The 19,799-nt window shown below is 34.7% G+C and overlaps 1 protein-coding gene across 1 annotated transcript; it reads left to right on the top strand.

Moving 5' to 3' along the window:
* Nucleotides 1-253: 253 nt before the first annotated feature.
* On the top strand, nucleotides 254-18,139 carry LOC141295263 (14-3-3 protein zeta/delta-like). Its single transcript, XM_073826475.1, has 6 exons — nucleotides 254-382; nucleotides 2,434-2,825; nucleotides 10,832-10,955; nucleotides 13,248-13,411; nucleotides 13,519-13,614; nucleotides 16,718-18,139. The coding sequence occupies exons 2-6, from the start codon at nucleotides 2,532-2,534 to the stop codon at nucleotides 16,775-16,777; spliced, it is 738 nt and encodes a 245-aa protein (XP_073682576.1). The 5' UTR covers nucleotides 254-382; nucleotides 2,434-2,531; the 3' UTR covers nucleotides 16,778-18,139.
* The last annotated feature ends 1,660 nt before the right edge of the window (nucleotides 18,140-19,799 follow it).

The following is a 19,799-nucleotide window of genomic DNA, read 5'->3' as shown; positions in this document are numbered from 1 at the left end:
GCTGTTGCTGCATCCAGTTCCCAATCATGATGCTGATGGTGATGCTGGGCATGAGTAGGAGGAGGGGGGATCACCATAGCAATAGTGACGTCATCCCCCTTGCTCTAATTGGAGGAAACCCCGTGGCTACAAATCGGAGTCTACGGGGCAACCGAACGCGTTCCTATCGGCCCGCCTCCGTTCCCCGCGCTAATCAGCGATTGGACGATCTTTTGAAGTGAAACGACTGACAGGAGGGAAGCGCGGATTCTGATTGGTTGACAGGCGGGATTAGCGACGTCCTACAGTAACACTTTCGATTGTCTTTCTCTACTACGTTTTTTTCTCTAACCATCCGAGCTCAAAGGCTATCAATCCGGTGGAGTCAACCATTGATCGAGAGGTGAGATGCAATCTAATATATTTCAGCTTTGAAGCTCTATCTTTATTTATTTTACAAGCGTATATTGCTATATACAGTTTATATTGTTTCAATGGACGGCGTAATCGGTGTAACCGCGCTGCTCGGTTGAGAGGCAGGAGGGGCTGCCAAACTGCGTCCAAATCGATTAGGAAAAAAGAGCTGATTTACTTATTACAATGTAGTAAGCATTTATTTACCTTTTATATGAACACTTGTGTTCTCCGACTGCGCATTTGTTATATTTTCTGTCTAAAATAATAACATGTAACGTTGAGGTAACATTGAACAGGACGAGACCCATCGCCGTTAAAGGCGAGTCGTCAGATTGCTACAATTTTAAATGCTTTTGTTTTAAAGACTTATTTAGCTACAATTTGATCGAGATAGAGATATCTGTTATCTAAACTAAAAACGTGTTTGTTAATACATGATAACATGCATATCTGACTGCTGAGATATTGTCAAATTAACGCTGTATAGTGAGCCAGTTGCTACGGAAAACAGGCTGGATTTTATTGATTCATATCGACTCCGTGATTGTGATCGGTGTATTGAACTGCAGTGTCCTATTTTTGTTTGAAAGATGACGATATGCACATTTCTGTGAACAGGGCAGGGCTGTACGGATCACACTGACACAGATGTGTTAAGCTGCACACGCACCCTTGTCCGTGTTTTCAAACCTAGTGACTTACCTACCCAGTTAACATCTGTCGGAACCCGCCCCAAAATGCTGTTTTGTTACACTGCTCGACGAATTCGAGTCCGTGTGCAGAGAATGAAAGTGAGAGTGACACGGAAGGGCTTATCTAAGGGCGGTAGGGATTTTGAGTCATTTCAGTGAGTCGAATCTTTTGAATCGTTCACCGAAAAGATTCGTTCAGTGACTCTTTGGAATCGTCACGCCAGTAGGTGGCGACAAATCTGTCTTTTGTTATGAACGATTGATTGAATCATTCTGTTAACTGGATCTGTTGGTTCAAAAGTGAGATATTATAGATTGTTCAGTTGATTTAAAAGGTTAGTTCACCCAAAAATGAAAATCAGCCCATTATTTACTCACCCTCCGGGCATCCTAGGTGCATATGACTTCCTTCTTTCAGACGAATGCAGTTAGAGTTATATTAAAAATGATCCAGGTATTTCCAACCTCTCTCATTGCAGTGGTTGGGTCTTTCTCTTTATCAGTCCAAAACAAGTCCAATAAAGTGCATCCATCCATAATAAAAAGTGCCTCACATGACTCCAGGGGGTGAATAAAGGCCTCCGTTTGTGTTTTTGTAAGAAAAATATCCATATTTTAAACATAATAATCACTTTAATCTTGATTGCAACAACTGGTCATACACGGAAGCGGCTCCAGGTGGGAGTCTTGAGAAAACCAATGTTTGTTTACTGGAGCAAAGCTTGCAAAGTTTCCATACTTTAGCAAAAAATCCCATCCTAGTTTATATCTTCCGAAATCTTTCAACATTTGTCTTTAAAAATTCTTGTTTTGTTTTGGTATCTCCACGGCGCATTCGCGTTTGTCACTTCTCACCGGCGAATACGCAATGCTGACGGCATCCGCCTGGAGCTGCTTCCATGTACGACCAGTTGACGCAAGCTAGATTAAAGTGATTATTACATTTTAAATACGTATATTTTTTTTAACAAAAATGCTTTGATTCACTACTTGAGGGTTTTTTCACTTCCCGGAGCCATGTGAGGCACTTTTTATTATGGATGGATGCACTTTTATTGAACTTGTTTTAGACTTATGAATATAAACACCCACCTATTCCATTCTAACGCTTGGAAGTGCCAGGATCATTTTTAGTGTAACTGATTGCATTTATCTGAAAGAAGGAAGTCATATACACCTAGGATGCCTGGAGGGTGAGTAAATAATGGGTTAATTTTCATTTTTGGGTGAACTTCAAAGGTGAGCGTAGTCAGAGTATGGTAGTGAGCAGAATGATTAGCTCGCATAAATGATCTTTTCTCTAATCAATATATGGAGTGTGACTGTCATTATCTTTCCACCTCAGCCTCTCCAGGGATTAAGCAGCGGTTCATTCCCCTCCATTGATCGGTCGAGTGTCCCACAGACCTAGAAACACTCACAGACTTAAAGAAAAGCAGCAGGATGGACAGAACAGAGCTCATCCAGAAGGCGAAGCTGGCCGAGCAGGCCGAGCGCTACGATGATATGGCGACCTGTATGAAGTCGGTGACCGAAGCTGGGTCCGAGCTTTCTAACGAGGAGAGAAACCTGCTATCTGTCGCCTATAAGAACGTGGTGGGTGCCCGGAGGTCTGCCTGGAGGGTCATCTCCAGCATCGAGCAGAAGACTGAAGGAAACGACAAGAAACTGCAGATGGTGAAGGAATACCGGGAGAAAGTGGAGTGTGAACTGCGGGATATCTGCAACGATGTGTTGGTGAGTATACACGTTCATACTAGGGGTGGGACGATACAGGTAACTCACGATTCAATTCTGTGGCGATATGTGGCCCACGATATCGATAATATCGCGATTCACGATATCTACGATATTCAATATATTGGAAGAAATTTCATCAACGATATATCACGATATATGTGAAAAATACCCATAATAAGGAAATCTTATGCATTTATTAATGCCAACATTTCCAAAACTGTGCAAAGAAATATGCATTTGCATAATAACTCACTGCCTCCTGGTCTTAAATGTAAACACTGTACAGCTAGACAGATAAAAGTGCCTGAACATTAAAAAACAACATGAACATTAACTAACATGTGTAAACCGTGATACTGAAACGTCAGTAGTAAGTTACTGTAAAGTGCTTTATGTTAACCTGGACAGTGGTCACATCAATGCATATTCTTCTTGAGGAACACTAACGCCTGTTTCACACACACTCCGTCTGCAGTGTGTATACAGTCCGTGTGCGTTACGTATGCGATGCAGAAGCAGCACGGACTCGTTTTGCTTTCACACAGAACACGTTTGCAGTCCGTTTCTGATCCGCGGCTGTTTACCACAAACACACCATTTATCCGTTATTTTGATTTCAAATACAAACGTGCTTTTTCAGCATTGTGATACTCTTTTATCACAGTACACCAATACAATTCTAGATATATTCACGTTTAAACTCAACGTATAATAAACAACGTATTATTCAATGCACTTGCACAGCAACCGCGTGCAGTGTGAACGCTCTAATCCGTTAACATGGGTGCGGAAAAAAATACTCAACGCATAAGCACTGCAGACGGAGTATGTGTGAAACAGGCGTAACTGATCAGCATGCTCAACTAGCGGGTGCGTCTTTGATTTGTTTTTCGTTATCTTCCGCCATTCTTCTCACTTCTCTTTTTTTTTCTGCGCTTCTTCTCTGATGTTGTAAGATAACTTGTGTTCTTCACTGGCCGCTGTTTCCGCCACTTTACGCCTATTTACTCGAACAGCGCCCCCGCAAACAGAATGGTAGATATTGGGTAGTGACAGTGACACTGACGACGGGTAAATTAACCATTTGTGTTGTAATAAAATATCGATATTGGCCGTTAGTGTATCGATTATTTATTGCGACAGAGAGCACAACAATATATTGCAATATCGATTTTTTTTCCCACCCCTAGTTCATACAATGTAAAAGAATAGAGATCGGTTTAGAGGTCAAATAATTTGTAATAGCAATGGATGAACAGGAAGAAAGAAAACACCAATCACAATTAAGAACACAAATGTGACCCTGGACCAAAAAAACAGTCATATGGGTTAATTTTGAAATTGAGATTTATACATCATCTGAAAGCAGAATAAATAAGCTTTCTATTGATGTATGATTTGTTAAGACAGTATTTGGCTGAGATAAAACTATTTGAAAATCTGAAAAGGGTGCAAAAAAAATTAAATATTGAGAAAATTGCCTTTAAATTTGTCCAAATGAAGTTCTTAGCAATGCATATTACTAATCAAATATTAAATTTTGATATATTTATGGTAGAAAATTGACTAAATATCTTCATGGAACATGATCTTTACTTAATATCCTAATGATTTGTGGCATAAAAAAGGACCTGTACAATGTGTTTTTGACTATTGCTACAAATATTCCTGTGCTACTTAAGACTGATTTTGTAGTCCAGGGTCACAAATGTTTTTAACAGAGCTACACGGGTAATCTAAATAAAACCAAAACTGTTATATGGCTTAGTGCAATTTATCAATTCAGTTTAGATTGAAGCGTGGCACTGTGTTCATTTACACACAAGCAGCTCATGCGCTGGCTTCATGTGTACTGTGTCTGTGTCACTTATATTGAACATTTGGGAACGCAGTGTGCCTTCTTCTCAAATAATGTTTGGCAAGGACTTACAAAACGGCTGTTGTCAACAAAAGAGAGGCTTCAAGGGCTTCTGGTAGTGTTTTGGCAAAATAACAGCTTGGTGCTTTAATATTAAAAAATACAATTATATATTTTTTCATCATTTCTATTTTGTAATCATTTTTATTATTTGATATAATTATGAAACCACTTTTTTTTTTTTGGCCAAATTGTGCAGCCCTACACCATAAACCTTCAAAAAAAAAAAAAAAAAAAAAATTGCAAAAGAAAAATCACAATTGAATATTTTCTCCCAAATAGTGCATCCCTAGTTTGTACTAAAGACAAATCCAAATGAGCATGCAAATACTACAAGGATGTCATTGCTGTTGGATGAATTTTTTTTTTTAAATATGCACAATTACAATGTGTACATTTAAGTGGTCTTACTGAATTTATCACAAGCAAGAGTGTTGTCTTAAATTTAAGCCCAGCTATGATTGGACCATATTGTATCATATGAGTATGTGTTCACCACATGTGTGCATTACACATAACATGGTAGAGAATATGTCCTCTTTTCTGATGGAACAGCAGCCCAGTTTTGGCTCTCGCTGGAGACGAGGGTGTCTATATTAAGGGGAGCATGCACAGTCTTGCACAAGGACAGTCACCGGCTCATTATTTTTATATCCTGAATATGTAGTGAATATTAGATGCTGTGCAGTTTGTATTTAATGCCTTTTTGTAAAGCAACCCTACCTTGATCTAATTGGTGCAATGTAAAAAGGGAAGTGTTTCCTTTTAGACACTTCCCACAGAAGCAAGTGTTTGTTTATATAATCAAATCATGGCCCTGACTGTGACGAGATGATCAAAGTTCATCAGTGGGTGGGTGTGAAGGTGCATTCAGGTGCGGTTTAGTAATGCTTTCTGAATGCCTGCTGGGAAATCGTGAGCCATGCAGTTCCTCATTCTCAAAGCTTGTGGTACTGCTGGAATAATTTAGCCTTATCCACTCAGACACTTTGTTTCTTTAAATAAATGCAATAATGTTTAATGTTGCCTGAAGGAGGTTTGTTCTAAAAATGGTAGCTGTGGTTTATTCTCTCACAGAAAGAGCTGAAATGGTAAAATGAGGCTCTTATTGTGATCTATTCATAGAGAAGACCATAATTCATTACCATTAGACCAAGTTTTATGGGTGTTGTATAGACAGTTGCTACACACACACACACACACACACACACACACACACACAATGTGGAAAACGCAGATGGAATCACAGAATCCAGTCATAAAAATGCAGAATGTCATGGAATTTGTCAATAAATAAAAATATATAAAAGTCAACATTCATGAATGTTAGTATTGTAATTTTACTGTTGTTCTGTAAAAAAAAATGATAACAATCATTACAACAGCTCTATTAATACATTTATTGTAACATTCTCCTTTGCTCAGCAAGGCTGCATTTATTTGTACATTAAAAACATGCCTGATTAAAGAAGAGGGTCTTAAAAATGGCCGAAGAATATTATTTTACTTACTTATAAATTTCAAGTTAAATTGTGCTTTCTACTAGAATGTTACAAATATTCAGTGTAACATAAATATTTTTAAATTGTTGTTTTGTAATTGATTTTTTTTCTTTGAAAAGCAAGACAAAAAAAGCAAATATTGGCTATTTTATTTATGCAATGGTGAAAAAAAATGGCAAAATACATGGGGAAAAACTGTGTTCAGCCCAGTGTGTAATTTTGTAAAAACAGTATTTCTGAATTCTTTTAATTAAATTTAAATTTAAATTGATTATTACAATGTAATGAAACCAATAAATGGAATCCAGAAGATTACCGGAAAACAGAATTTAGCAGAAAAAAAAAGAAAAAGAAAATAGTAAAATTTAATTTAAGAAGAAAAAAAATCAGGGCCTTAATTAAATTTTTGTAATAATTGCTGTTAATTTGTATAAGCTTTAATAAATAAGACATGCTTTTTTATTTATTTATTTATTTTTTTAAATTTAACCATTAAAGCAGAATCGAGAAAAATGTAAATGGAAAATAACAGAATCCAGAAAAATTTAAAAGAACCTGAATTTAGGGAAAAATAAAAACGCATTTCATACAATAAGTGACATCTTATGAGTTACAGACAAAGCTGATAATTGTAAATATATTTATTTGTTTTTTTTTTATTATTAAAATTGGATACTAATGATCAGATACTATTGTTCAGTATTGGATACTATTTTTTTTTACACATCTAACAGTGTTAGTGTTTTTAATCTTTAAACTACTACTTTAATACTTTAATCTTTAAACTAAACTATACTAAACTACTACTAATAATTTAAACTTAATCTTTAGCAAATATCGCAATTAATATCTGTTTTTCTTAATGTACATAATGCTGTGGTGTCTAAATCCACTTGTAGCATTTAAAACAGTTGATTATAGTGTTTCAAATTTAATTCATTTAGACAAAAGAACATACATGGACCGGTCATTTACAATAGTTTCTGTTTCAATGTTGGCCATTTATTGATTATCTGCCATAACATGAAAATATGTATCCGTTTTCTTGGTTTCTACCTAGACTTCCTGAAAGTGTTATCAGTGGTAGCTATAGTCCAGTGTAAACCCATGTAAGAGCCGAACTGTGTTTGTTCAGTGAGTCACGGCCGTTTCTGTGCACAGCTTTAGCGAGAACTCCAGCTTGATTTCCCAGCTCGTCTGTGATGGCTGAGGGTGTGTCTGTGACTCATCTCACTGTTGAATCTGCTCTGGGATCAAGGTTGTTCCACACCCCCACCTGTCCAGACGGCCTGCCACATGCTGCCAGCTCTCATAGTCTCAGTAGGGAGGACTACACTCAACTGAATAAGCGCCAAGTCTTTCCCGCATTTATCAGTGATTTATATTTGTTGAACATCAGGGGAATGCATAAAGACATTCGCCTGTGTGTGTGTGTGTTCATGATCTGCAACTAAAAATATTTGGAGTCTGACTGTAATTATCTTGAGATATATTATTGAATTATTGAATTTGTAAAAAAAAAGAAATAGAAGCACTTTCACTGTAGGTGGAGTGAATTCAAAAACAGAACTTCTTAGAACCTGTTTTAACTTCCAGAATGTACAAAAATTACTGTTTGCACACTAAACCCTCACTGAGAAGTGATTTATTTAATTTCCTTCCCTTTATAGCACCACCACTAAACACTAAAATGACTAGTTAACCTCACATTTAACCCAGTCTTCCAACAACAGTCAGCCATCCTTACACAAAAACATGCTGGGTTAAAAACAACCCAGTGCTGTTTTTTTTTTTTACTCAACTATAGCTTAAACATTAGTGTATTTCATAAGCCATTTTTTAAGTTCATAACATTTTATTAATAAATTACATTTTTTTTTTAATTTGTAAAATAATACTTATTAGTTGCTTATTAATAAATGTTCACCTTTTGATTATTGCTGATGCCTCTAGTAATTTTTAATTTTTCAACCTATTTTGGGTTCATTTTTAACCCAGCCATATAGTATTTTTTAATAAATTAAATGCAATTAAATTAAACAGAAAACTCTTTAATATTTTTTTTGGGACAAACAACAACAACAATTTTAAGCAGTATTACACATATTGTTTTTATGCTTAAACCCTTTTTCGTCTTTGACCCATGTACACAATAAGTGCACATTATCAAATTATTAATTTTAATAAAATAGGTTTTCTTTTTGAATCTATTTTAAAATGTAATTTATTTCTTTGATGGCAAAGCCGAATTTTCAGCAGTCATTACTCCAGTCTTCAGCATCACATTTTACTTAAGAAATTGTAATATTCTAATTTGATTTCTGAAATGAAAACATTTCTTTTTATAGCTATAAAAAGGTAGCACAATAAAGCAAAATTCATCATAATTGCAATAGTAGTATTTATTATTTATTTTAGTTTTTTATTTAATATATATCTTAATATTAGCAATTTATTTTTGTAAGTTAAATAAAATATATTGCATAAAAATATTTATATTTCAAGTAAATGTTTATATTTATAGAAATTTTCATTACATTTTATATTTTATATTTTTATCTTAACCAATTAAAATAATTTAGTAATCAAAGATGCCAATTACAAAGCAAAATTCATCATAATCGCAAATATGTGCAAAGTATTTGTAATAGTATTTTTTATAGTATTTCTTTTTTTATTTAATAATAATTTAAAAGCATCACATGATCCTTCAGAAATCATTGAAATGTTCTGATTTGATTAAATATAGCTATTAAAAGTCAGTTGTGCTGCTTAATATTTTTGTGGAAACCATTATATGTTTATTTCAGGATTCTTTGATGAATACAAAATTCAAAAGAACAATATTTGACAATCTTTTGTGACAATGACAAAGTCTTTACTGCCACCTTTGATAAATTTAACATCGTTTTTAAAGTTTTTTTTTTCCCCCCAGCTGACCCTTTATATTAAAAAGGTCAACACAAAGATTGTTGATGCTCAGTTTCAGAATGCTGTTTTCCAGACATCTGCTTTCAGTCTTCAACATTTTTAGGTCAGAAATGGGATGCTGGAATTGCACTGACCTTGTTTCTCCGAATTGGCCATCAATGACTAGCATCTCTGTGCTGAGAATCCTTGACAAGTGTGAAGAATGAAAAAAATGCTCTGGCAGGCCTTTCTACTCAGGCGAGCAAGAAGAAACAGGCCCTCATGCCGGAGAACGTTTCTAACACTTTTGGTTTTGTCTGTTTTGAGGCTTTTCAGTGCAGTCCAAAACATTATTTACAGGCCTTTCTTATGGCGGGACACTGCAGGTAAATAGGGTAAAATAAAATAACTAATGATAATCAGTTACTTGATTACATTAATAATTGTATTACAAGTTTTCTAAAATTAGCTTTAAATATGCAAATGATGCATTATTTAATGAAATGTGTTGATTTGCATACATTTCTACTTTAAAAATCAGTTTCAAAATTCTTGTTTATTTTTTTGACATATTAGAGTCAAATGTTTTTACAGAGGGGACTGTCTCATTTTGTCACTCCATGATTCAGAAAAACTTAGAACAGACAGAAAACTGTTTTTTTTTCTGTCATTTCTGGGGGGAACAAAATGTATAAAATCAAGCAAATTATATATGAACAAATCCTTTAGTAAAAACCTTCAGAATATAGACATGAATAAAGAAGTTTGATGTGTGTAAATGCTACTGAAGTGGAGATTTATGGCTCATTTTGAGAAAACTGACTTTAAAAATATATATTGTAATTGAAATGTATTGACACAAATAGATAAATTGCTATGAAGCAAAGACCTAACAGTGTCTTTTGGCTGTTTTCTTTCCACTAGCCTGAAAAAACACATTATGAAACACCAAAAAGCACAAAATCTCAAACTTGACAGGTGCATGAAAAAACAGTGTTTTTGCCTGCAGTGTCTCCCCTTAAACAGAAATTCTGTCAGTTACTTGTTTACTCATGTCACTCCACACCTTTATGACTTTTTCTTCCGAGGACCACAAAAGGAGTTGTTTTGAAATGCGTATCACGCTCCACAGAATAAAGTTAGTCATTCAGAGTGATTTTTGGGTAAACGCAATAAAATGTTGGACTATTCTAGATTTGAGCAATGATATTTCCTAATGATTTCTGTTGTAACGGTGTTTGCGAGGCACAGACGCCAAACGCTGTGAAGTGTAGGAGAATGGAGAGAAATAATGAGCTCTAGATGGTGCATTTTCTGACTTGATTTTACCATAGTGTGGCAAGAAGTGGGTTTTACCTCATGATGTTTTTTGGCTTTTCTGTGGTAATCTTTCTCATCCTTGGTGTGGTGGTTAATCTGGTATTTGCTCATGCACTGACACAGATTACCGCTCAAGCAGTCTTAGACGGGTGCAGAGATAGACAGAGATTAAGCTTAATCCAGGACTAAAATGAAGGAGGGAAGTCCTTTAAAACTCCTTCAAGTCAGAATGGGAACAGCACTAACAAGAGGATGAGCTGATATTTAGTCTGTATTTAAGATACACCTGGTGGGTCTAAGAAAGCAGAAAGTGTCTAAATGTGGATTTCAAGCTTTCTTCTCTTCTTCTACAGGAGCTGCTGAACAAATATTTAATTCAGAATTCCTCAAATCCTGAGAGCAAAGTCTTCTACCTGAAGATGAAGGGCGACTACTACAGATACCTTGCTGAAGTCGCCGCAGGAGACGACAAGAAAGGTAAAAAAGCCTGGCTGCTGGTTTTGTGGGTTTTACAATCATTTCCGTAAAATGTAGGGCTGGACTTTCCTGGGTATGATGTAATTGGAAACATCTAAACAAGGGGAAGTTTGTCTTGTGTCTGAGTATGGGCTGATCATTATCTGCTCTGTACAGATACTCATTCTCAGCAACAAACTTTCTTTTTGGCTCATATTAGCTATTTCATATGTATATTTTTAGGATGACCTAGTTTTAGTGGTGTTTCTAGCTTTTTAGGGCCTCAACAGTAAGGATTTTTCTTTCTGCTGGCTTTTTACTAAAATACATTGTTTTAATTAGTTTTAAAAGGTAGCAATTATTAAGCAAAATCAGCATAATCGCAATAGTAGTATTTCTTATATTTAAGTTTTTTATTTCATCTTATTAGCTAGTTAAAATCTGTTAAATTGTAAAAAAGTATAATAATTGCTTACAAATATTTATAATATTTATGCAAGAAAATATATTTATACTAGTATTTATTATATTTATATTTTAGATTTGTATTTTTACTAAAAATACAGTGTTTTAAATTAGTTTTAAAAGGTAGCAATTATAAAGTACAATTCATCACATTCGCAATAGTAGTATTTCTTATATGTGACCCTGGACCACAAAACCAGTCATAAGGTTAAATTTTACAAAACTGAAATATATACATCATATGAAAGCTCAATAAATAAGCTTTCTATTGATGTATAGTTTGTTAGGATAGGACAATATTTGGCCGAGATACATCTATTTGAAAATCAGGAATCTGAGGGTGCAAAAAAAATACTGAGAAAATCACCTTTAAAGTTCTCCAAATTAAGTTCTTAACAATGCATATTACTAATCAAAAATTACATTTTGATAGGTTTACAGTAGGAATTTTACAAAAAATCTTAATGTAACATGATCTTTACTTAATTTCCTAATGATTTTTGACATAAAAGAAAAATCTATAATTTTGACCCATACAATGTATTTTTGGCTATTGCTACAAATATACCCCAGCGACTTAAGACTGGTTTTGTGGTCCAGGGTCACATATGTATTTTTTATTTTAATATTTATTTTAGTTTGTCATTTCTTCTTATTAGCAATTTGTGCAAGTTAAATTGCAAAAATGTATAATAGTTGCATTCAAATATTTATAATATTCATGCAAGTAAAATATTTATATTTATAGTAGTATTTATTATATTTATATTTTTTACTAAAAAATATGTTGTTTTTATTTGTTTTAAAAGGTAGCAATTCTAAAGCAAAATTCACCATAATCGCAATAGTTGTATTTCTTATTTGTTTTTTTTAATTTAATATTTATTTTAGTTTTTGTCATATCTTATTATTAGCAATATATTAGTGCAAGTTAAATTGTAACAATGTATAATAATTGCATTAAAATATGTATAATATTTCATGCGAGTAAAGTATTTATATTTATAGTAGTATTTATTATATTTAGATTTTCGATTTTTACTAAAATACATTGTTTCAATTTATTTTGAAAGGTAGCAGTTATAAAGCAAAATCACCATAATCGCAATAGTAGTATTTATTATATATATATTTTTTATTTAATATTTATTTTAGTTTTTTTTATTTCATCTTATTAGCAATTTGTGTAAATTAAATTGTAAAAATGTATAATAATTGCATTAAAATATTTAGAATATTTAATGCAAGTAAAATATTAATATTTGTTATAAAAGGTAGCAGTTATAGTGCAAAATTAATCAGTCGCAATTTTGTGTAATAGTAGTATTTGTTTATTTTTATTTAATGTTTATTTGAGTTTTTCATAACTTATTATTATTAGCAATTCATTTGTGTAGGTTAAATTTGAAAAATATATAATAATTGCATACAAATATTTAGAATATTTCATGCAAGTAAAATATTTATAGTAGTATTTATTCTAATTATATTTTAGATTTTTACTAAAAATACTTTGTTTTTGTTTATACAGTTATAAAGCCAAATTCACCATAATCGCAATTTTGCTCATGAAGATGCAATATATGATTGATTAATGACTATGAACCCATTCAAAATGATAAATTCAAGAAAAACTTGAGAATTTTCACATTCTCATTTATCTAGCTGTTAAGCTAGATAATGTAACAATTAAAAACCAATGCATGTACAACATCAGTGAATGTAAGATTTCGTAAAATCAGCACTGGCCTGAAACGTCCTCATATTATTGAGCGCTTCTTTGACATTATTGTACCTGATATGAATTGTAAGCCTAACCAAGTATTTTTGTGCGTGTGTTTTTTACAGCAACCATAGACAACTCTCAGGATGCTTATCAGAAAGCATTCGATATAAGCAAGACAGAGATGCAGCCCACACACCCCATACGTCTGGGTCTGGCCCTAAACTTTTCTGTCTTTTTCTATGAGATCCTTAACTCTCCAGAAAAGGCCTGCGCCCTTGCTAAACAGGTACTTTTTAAATGACCATGCCTGCTGTATCTTTCATTTTACGATATATATATATATATATATAAAAGCTTTCATGTTTTTAAGAATGTGTCTTTGTACAAATCTAGGCATTTGATGAGGCCATAGCAGAGCTTGATACGCTGAATGAAGAGTCTTACAAAGACAGCACTCTTATCATGCAGCTACTGAGAGACAACCTCACAGTAAGTAACGACAGAGAAATTACATTTTCTCACAAGTGATTCGATTTTTGAGGACAAACATGGCAAGTTATGGTTTGATATAGTGGTGTGATGTACCGTAAGAAAACAGAGATGCAATTTAAGAGATCGGTAAAGACAGGGTTCGTACAAGGTGCTAATGTGCTTGAATTTGATTTCAAGCACATATCTTTTCACACAATTTCAACAAACATACTTTTTTCTTTTTATTTTAGTTAATGACATCAAACTAGCAAGCTAAGCAAGTAGTAGTGCTGACAGTGTCGTGTAAACATGGCTGAAGACTTAAAGGAGTAGTTCACTTTCAGAACAAAAATGTACAGATAATGTACTCACTCCCTTTACATCAAAGATGTTCATGTCTTTCTTTCTTCAGTCGTAAAGAAATGGTGTTTTTTGAGAAAAACATTTCAGGATTTCTCTCCATATAATGGACTTCTATGGTGCCCCCGAGTTTGAACTTCCAAAATACAGCTTCAAAGGGCTCTAAACGATCACAGCTGAGGAGGAAGGGTCTTATCTACCAAAACGATTGGTTATTTTCTAAAAACATTTATAACATATACTTTTTAATCTCAAACGCTCGTCTTGCCGAGCTAGACATGACGAGCATTTGAGGTTAAAAAGCATATAAATTGTAATTGTAAATTGTTTTTTGTTTTTTTTTTAAAGAAAATAACCCATTATTTTGCTAGATAAGACTTTTCTTTCCTCGGCTGTGATCGTTTAGAGCCCTTTGAAGCTGCATTTTGTCAGTTCAAACTCAGGGGCACCATAGAAGTCCATTATATGGAGAGAAATCCTGAAATGATTTACTTCAAAAAAACTTAATTTCCTTACAACTGAAGAGAGAAAGTCATGAACATCTTGGATGACAAGAGGGTGAGTACATTATCTGTAAATTTTTGTACTAAAAGTGAACTACTCCATTAAAAAGAGAAACGGATGAACTGAATCAAATAAGTGAGTCATTTACACTGGAACCGCTCTGATTGATTCAAACTCATGATTTAGATTATTCATTTTAAGCGATTAACTAGCAAAAACCAGATCAAATTAAGAGCCATTCATTTTTGAATTTTGACATTGCTTTTAATAATTTTTCGAAAGTCAGAATCAGTTTTAACCATTACGTCGCAAAATGATTCACTGTTTTCGAAGTGCTCCAGTCAGATTGCGATTCATTTGATTCACATCGGGACTTTGAAGTGGGTGCATAAGACATTAGGTGCGTTCCATTCGACCGTTAGTGGACTGCGAAGTGGACTTCACAGGGTATTCCGCCATCTTAAGTGAGATTCCAAACCGAAGGGAGCGAACATGTTCAGTTCAAAGGGCACTGCGAACGGCATAGGGAATAAGGGAACATCGGTACTTCACTTCACAGGAAGTGGACGGGGAAAACTACCCAACTGTCATTGCGCACCACGTCACCAGTTAGAAGTAATGATGGAGCAGAGCCGTTGAAGTTTTTTAAATGCTCTGCAATGGAGCGGTTGCAATAAATGTTGTTATTATTATACAAATTAGAGTGTTTATGAATGGTTATGGCGTTTCATGTTACATTTGCATATTGTATTTTATTAATGAGAGTAAAACTGGCGAGGTGAAGCTCTGTCTTGTTTTATTTAATGTTACCACAGGATAGTTAAATATAGGCTGTGTGTGGGGAAAAAAAGTGCGTGAGATAAGACCACAAAAATCTGTTAATCTGTTAACGGTCTAAACATATATTTGGACTATATTTTTTAGATACATACGTTTATATGTATTTTAAATGTATTTAAATTTGAAAGTAAAATAAATTACAATATTTATTTATGTTAAATCATAATCTGCGTGACCCTGCCGTTGATTTGCTTTGATGACGTTCCAGGGCATTCCAAATGAGTGATTATTGTAGGCGAAGTCCACTTCAACGGATATACCGTGCTGAGGGAGTAGGGAGCAGTGAACACTGCGTAGGGACCCTGTCGATCGGAACGCACCTATTCAGTGAATAAATGATTAGCGTTCTGCGGGTCGCAATCATTTAATTTATATCGGAACGTCAGAGCAGGTTTGTGAATCTTTTGCTTCAGATCAGAACTTTGGAGTGCAAATCATTTAATTTAAATCGGAACTTCGGAGCAGGTTCATGAATCTTTTGCTTTAGATGAGAACTTGGGAGTGCAGTTTGTAAATTAGTTGATTTAGAACTGGATTTCGGAGTGGGTTTCTTAAGTCATTTGATTTAGATCGGAACTTCGGAGTGGGTTCGTGAATCTTTTGCATTAGATCAAAACTTTGCAACATAGAGCGCAAACCATTTGATTTAGATCAGGATTTTGGTGCAGGTTTGTGAATCTTTTGCTTCAGTTTGGAACTTCAGAGTGGGTTTGTGAATTGTTCGCTTCAGATCGGGTCTTTGGAGCGCATCGCAAATCATTTGATTTAGCGGGTTCGTAAATCTCTTACCTCAGATCGGAATATTGGGATGTGGATCGCTAATCATTTAAATTAGATTGTGATTTCGGAGCGCTTTCGTGAGTCGTTTGATTTAGATCGGAACTTCGGAGCAGATTTGTGAATCTTTTGCTTCAGATCGTAACTTCATAGCGAGGATCACTAATCATTTGATTTAGATCAGGATTTCAGAGCGGGTCCGTGAATCTTTTGCTTCAGATCGGAACTTTTGAGCACGCATTGTGAATCATTTGATTTAGATCTGGAATTTGGAGTGGGTTCGAGAGTCATTTGATTTAGGTCAAAACTTTGCATAATATTTTAGTACTATATTTTTATTTATCTGTTTATCTTTTTTAGAATTTGAAAGATAAGTGAGAACTCTGATTGAAGTCCTTAAAAATCAGAAATGTAGTGCTTGAAAAGTCCTTAAAAGTCCTGGAATTTAATTTGACAGTATCTGTACGAACCCTGGTGAAGAAGAAAATGCACATTTTGACATTTATTTAAAATAAAAACTGAAAAAAATAAAAATAAAGGCTAGTTGAAAATATTAATAAAAACTACAAAAGTATATAACGGTTAACTAAAAATAATACTAAATGTGTTCTGACCATGTCATATTTTCCTCTTCCCTCAGTTATGGACATCCGACAACGCACCAGATGAGGGAGAAGGAGGCGAGGGAGGAGAGAACTAGACTGCACGCTCCTTCAACAAAGAAAACCACCTTTTTACACATCTCCATTCCTTATCACTCCATGTCAGAATTCCTCCAGTAAAGATCAAACCCATGATTAATGAAGAGCTGTTTATGACAAAAAAGAAAAAGAAAAAGAAATACCATTTAGTCTTTTCACAGTGCAGCTTTTGGACAAGAAAAGAATGATATTTGGGGAGAAACCCTGTTCCTTAGTTTGTTTGTCTTGGCCTTCCATAATGTGCAGTTTCTGCTGTAGAAAAGTTATGACTAGTGTCATTTTATACAAACATAATCTTAAAGTAATAGTTAATGGAAAATAAATTAATGAATAAATTAAAAAATAAGGACATGCATTTCATCACAGGTAAGTCTGAGACTAAAACGTAATTGCAGGGATATTAAAAGCATTTAGATAACCGTATACACCTACTGTATCTTGTACTTTAACACTCTTACCTGTTTCACCTCAGCACTACCACGGGTTGTGCACCTCCACTGAAAGCAGTGGCCAGTCACGCTTTAGATAGTTCAGTATGGAGGAAAAAAGAAAAAAAAAAAAAAAGGCACTTGCGCACGTCTCAATGGCGCACGTTTCCAACTGCTTTTCAGATTTTACTTGGAAATATTAGCATCTGCAGTGGCATGTAGTATCTGACTCTCCTCAGTTTCTAAACGGTTTAATAATGTATTTCCTGTTTTTCACTTGATTTTGGCCTGTTTTGTGTTCCCTTTGCTTTGATTTTATGGAAATCCAAATCATCCATAGAAATTCAAACCATTTGTAAGAAGGCTTAGGGCATATTTGATTTGATTTGTTTAATAATGCTATGTTAAAAGTGAAACTGTTTGGTTAGCAGTACCCCACTAGCATGCAGACCAATTCTGACACAATCTGTGGCACCGTTTGGCGATCTGCTTTTGGTGGTCACGTAGAAACAGCCCACTCTAGAAATGTGTTTCACATAACGCATGTTATGAATGATCGAAACCAGGAACGAGCATCTTTATTCTGACCGCTAGTGGTGAATTTGTGTTGTTGGCAAATAGCATTGCCTGTGTATGTCCAGAACACTGGAATGGAAATCAATTGCCATATTGCCAATATTAAAGTTCTGTTCAGTACTTTTCAATGCATTGTGCACAGGTGTGTGGTTGTCCAGAGAGTGTCATTATAGATTGGACCACTATTACATGTTTTGTTTCTCCGTTTTGTCTTTTATTCTATTGTGTATGTGATTTCTGATTTATTTTCTCTCTTTTTTTAATTTCCCATGAATTTTAGTCTCACGAAAGCCTTGTGAAAATGTTTTATGCCCTATGTATGTTATGTAACATGCTTAATTACATTTTATAAACCAATTTGCTGTCCTGTGCCTCATTTTTTAGCAGTGGAAACTTTGGAGACCCAGACTTGGTTGCAAGTTAAAAGTCTGTTTGCGCAACTGTCTCGTGTCTTTGTATGTTGGTCTGTGTTAAGCTCAATCCTCCAAACTTGAACATTTGAAAGTAACATCATTTACACTCAGCTTGGATTGTTCAAGAATTGAAATTGGACAGGATTGTCATGCACGTGTTATATTGGTTACTCATTAGGGGCCAAGCATCGAAGGTGCTTAGACACCAATTGCATTCATTGTCGTTCTTATTATTCTACTTCTAACTCTGCTCTAGAAGTCCATGGCAGCCCATATAGCATATAAAGTTGGAACACAGATAGAGGACAGTCTTAACATTAAACATAGAAAGTTTGGAGTCTCTAACTCAAACTCTGTAGCGCCACCACTGGCTGATAAGATTAGGAACTACACTTCCATTCCGGCGTAATAGTCAAGGAAGTTTGCTGCCGTAACATGGCCGAAGCAGGCGCAGTAATATCACGCAGCGCCTGAAATTAGTTCCCAGCTAGGTTAGCATTTGCACCTATGATTTGCACACGTGCTGCGTGATATTACTGCGCCTGCTTCGGCCATGTTACGGCAGCAAACTTCCTTGACTATTACGCAAGAACGGGAGAGTAGTTCCTAATCTTATCGGCCTAGAAAATCACAGCTTTACATTTTCCGCCGGTATTAGTACACGATATAACTACAGAAGAGTCAAGTTTTAAATAGGACAAATATCGAAACTCGTTGGTCATTTTTGAACGTGATGCTATTGGTCTAATAGGATTCAATGATTTATGCTAAGCTATGCTAAAAGTGATATCGCCAGAACAGGAGAACGGCTGAATGGATTTCAAAACGGTAAAACTCAACTTATTAACTCGGGGGGAGTTGGAGAATGAGCCTATTTCCAAAAAAAGTGGAGTGTTCCTTTAAAATGAATAAGGTAAAAAAAAATTGCTATTTTTAATAATTAGAGAAACCTACTTTTTCAAACTCATCCTAGACAGTCAAAGGGGAACTTTTGGAATTTGAAGATCAGGGTAAATTTAACTTATTTTGTCTTCTGGGCAACATGTAAGTATCTTCTGTAGCTTCTGAAGGGCAGTACTAAATGAAGAAAAAAGATATTTAGGCAAAATAAGAAAAATGTACACATTTCATCCTGTTTAAAATGCATAATTTTTCCTTCTGGAGCATCAGTGAGCGTTTGAACCTTCTGTAATAGTTGCATATGAGTCCCTCATTTTTCCTCACTGTGAAAATATCTGAAAATCATACAGTGCTTGTTGGAAAGGGTTCAAATACACAAAAATGCTGAAAAACCGAAGTATCTGTGGGACCTGAAGGACTTTTCCAAAGAGCAGTGGGCAGTTTAACAAACAAGGGACTCATGAACAACCAGAGGTGGGTAGAGTACCCAAAATCTGTACTCAAGTAAAAGTACAAGTACTTATGGAAATATTTACTCAAGTAAGAGTAAAAGTAACAATCTTAATAGTTACTTGAGTAAGAGTAAAAAAGTATCTGATGGAAAAAGTACTCAAGTAGCTAGTTACTAGTTACTTCTGATCTGATTGATATGAAGTGAAAACCCTGAATTTCAAACTGTTTGGAAAGCTTCCACACACCTCTCC

Source organism: Garra rufa, chromosome 21, assembly GCF_049309525.1.
Source record: "Garra rufa chromosome 21, GarRuf1.0, whole genome shotgun sequence".
Lineage (NCBI taxonomy): Eukaryota > Metazoa > Chordata > Actinopteri > Cypriniformes > Cyprinidae > Garra > Garra rufa.
This window is presented reverse-complemented; position numbering and strand designations above follow the sequence as displayed.

Coding starts and splice junctions, on each gene's coding strand:
- LOC141295263 (XM_073826475.1), top strand. CDS start 2,532: ATGGACAGAACAGAGCTCATCCAGAAGGCGAAGCTGGCCGAGCAGGCC. Junction 2,826..10,831: donor ATATCTGCAACGATGTGTTG/GTGAGTATACAC, acceptor CTTCTTCTACAG/GAGCTGCTGAACAAATATTT. Junction 10,956..13,247: donor CGCAGGAGACGACAAGAAAG/GTAAAAAAGCCT, acceptor TGTTTTTTACAG/CAACCATAGACAACTCTCAG.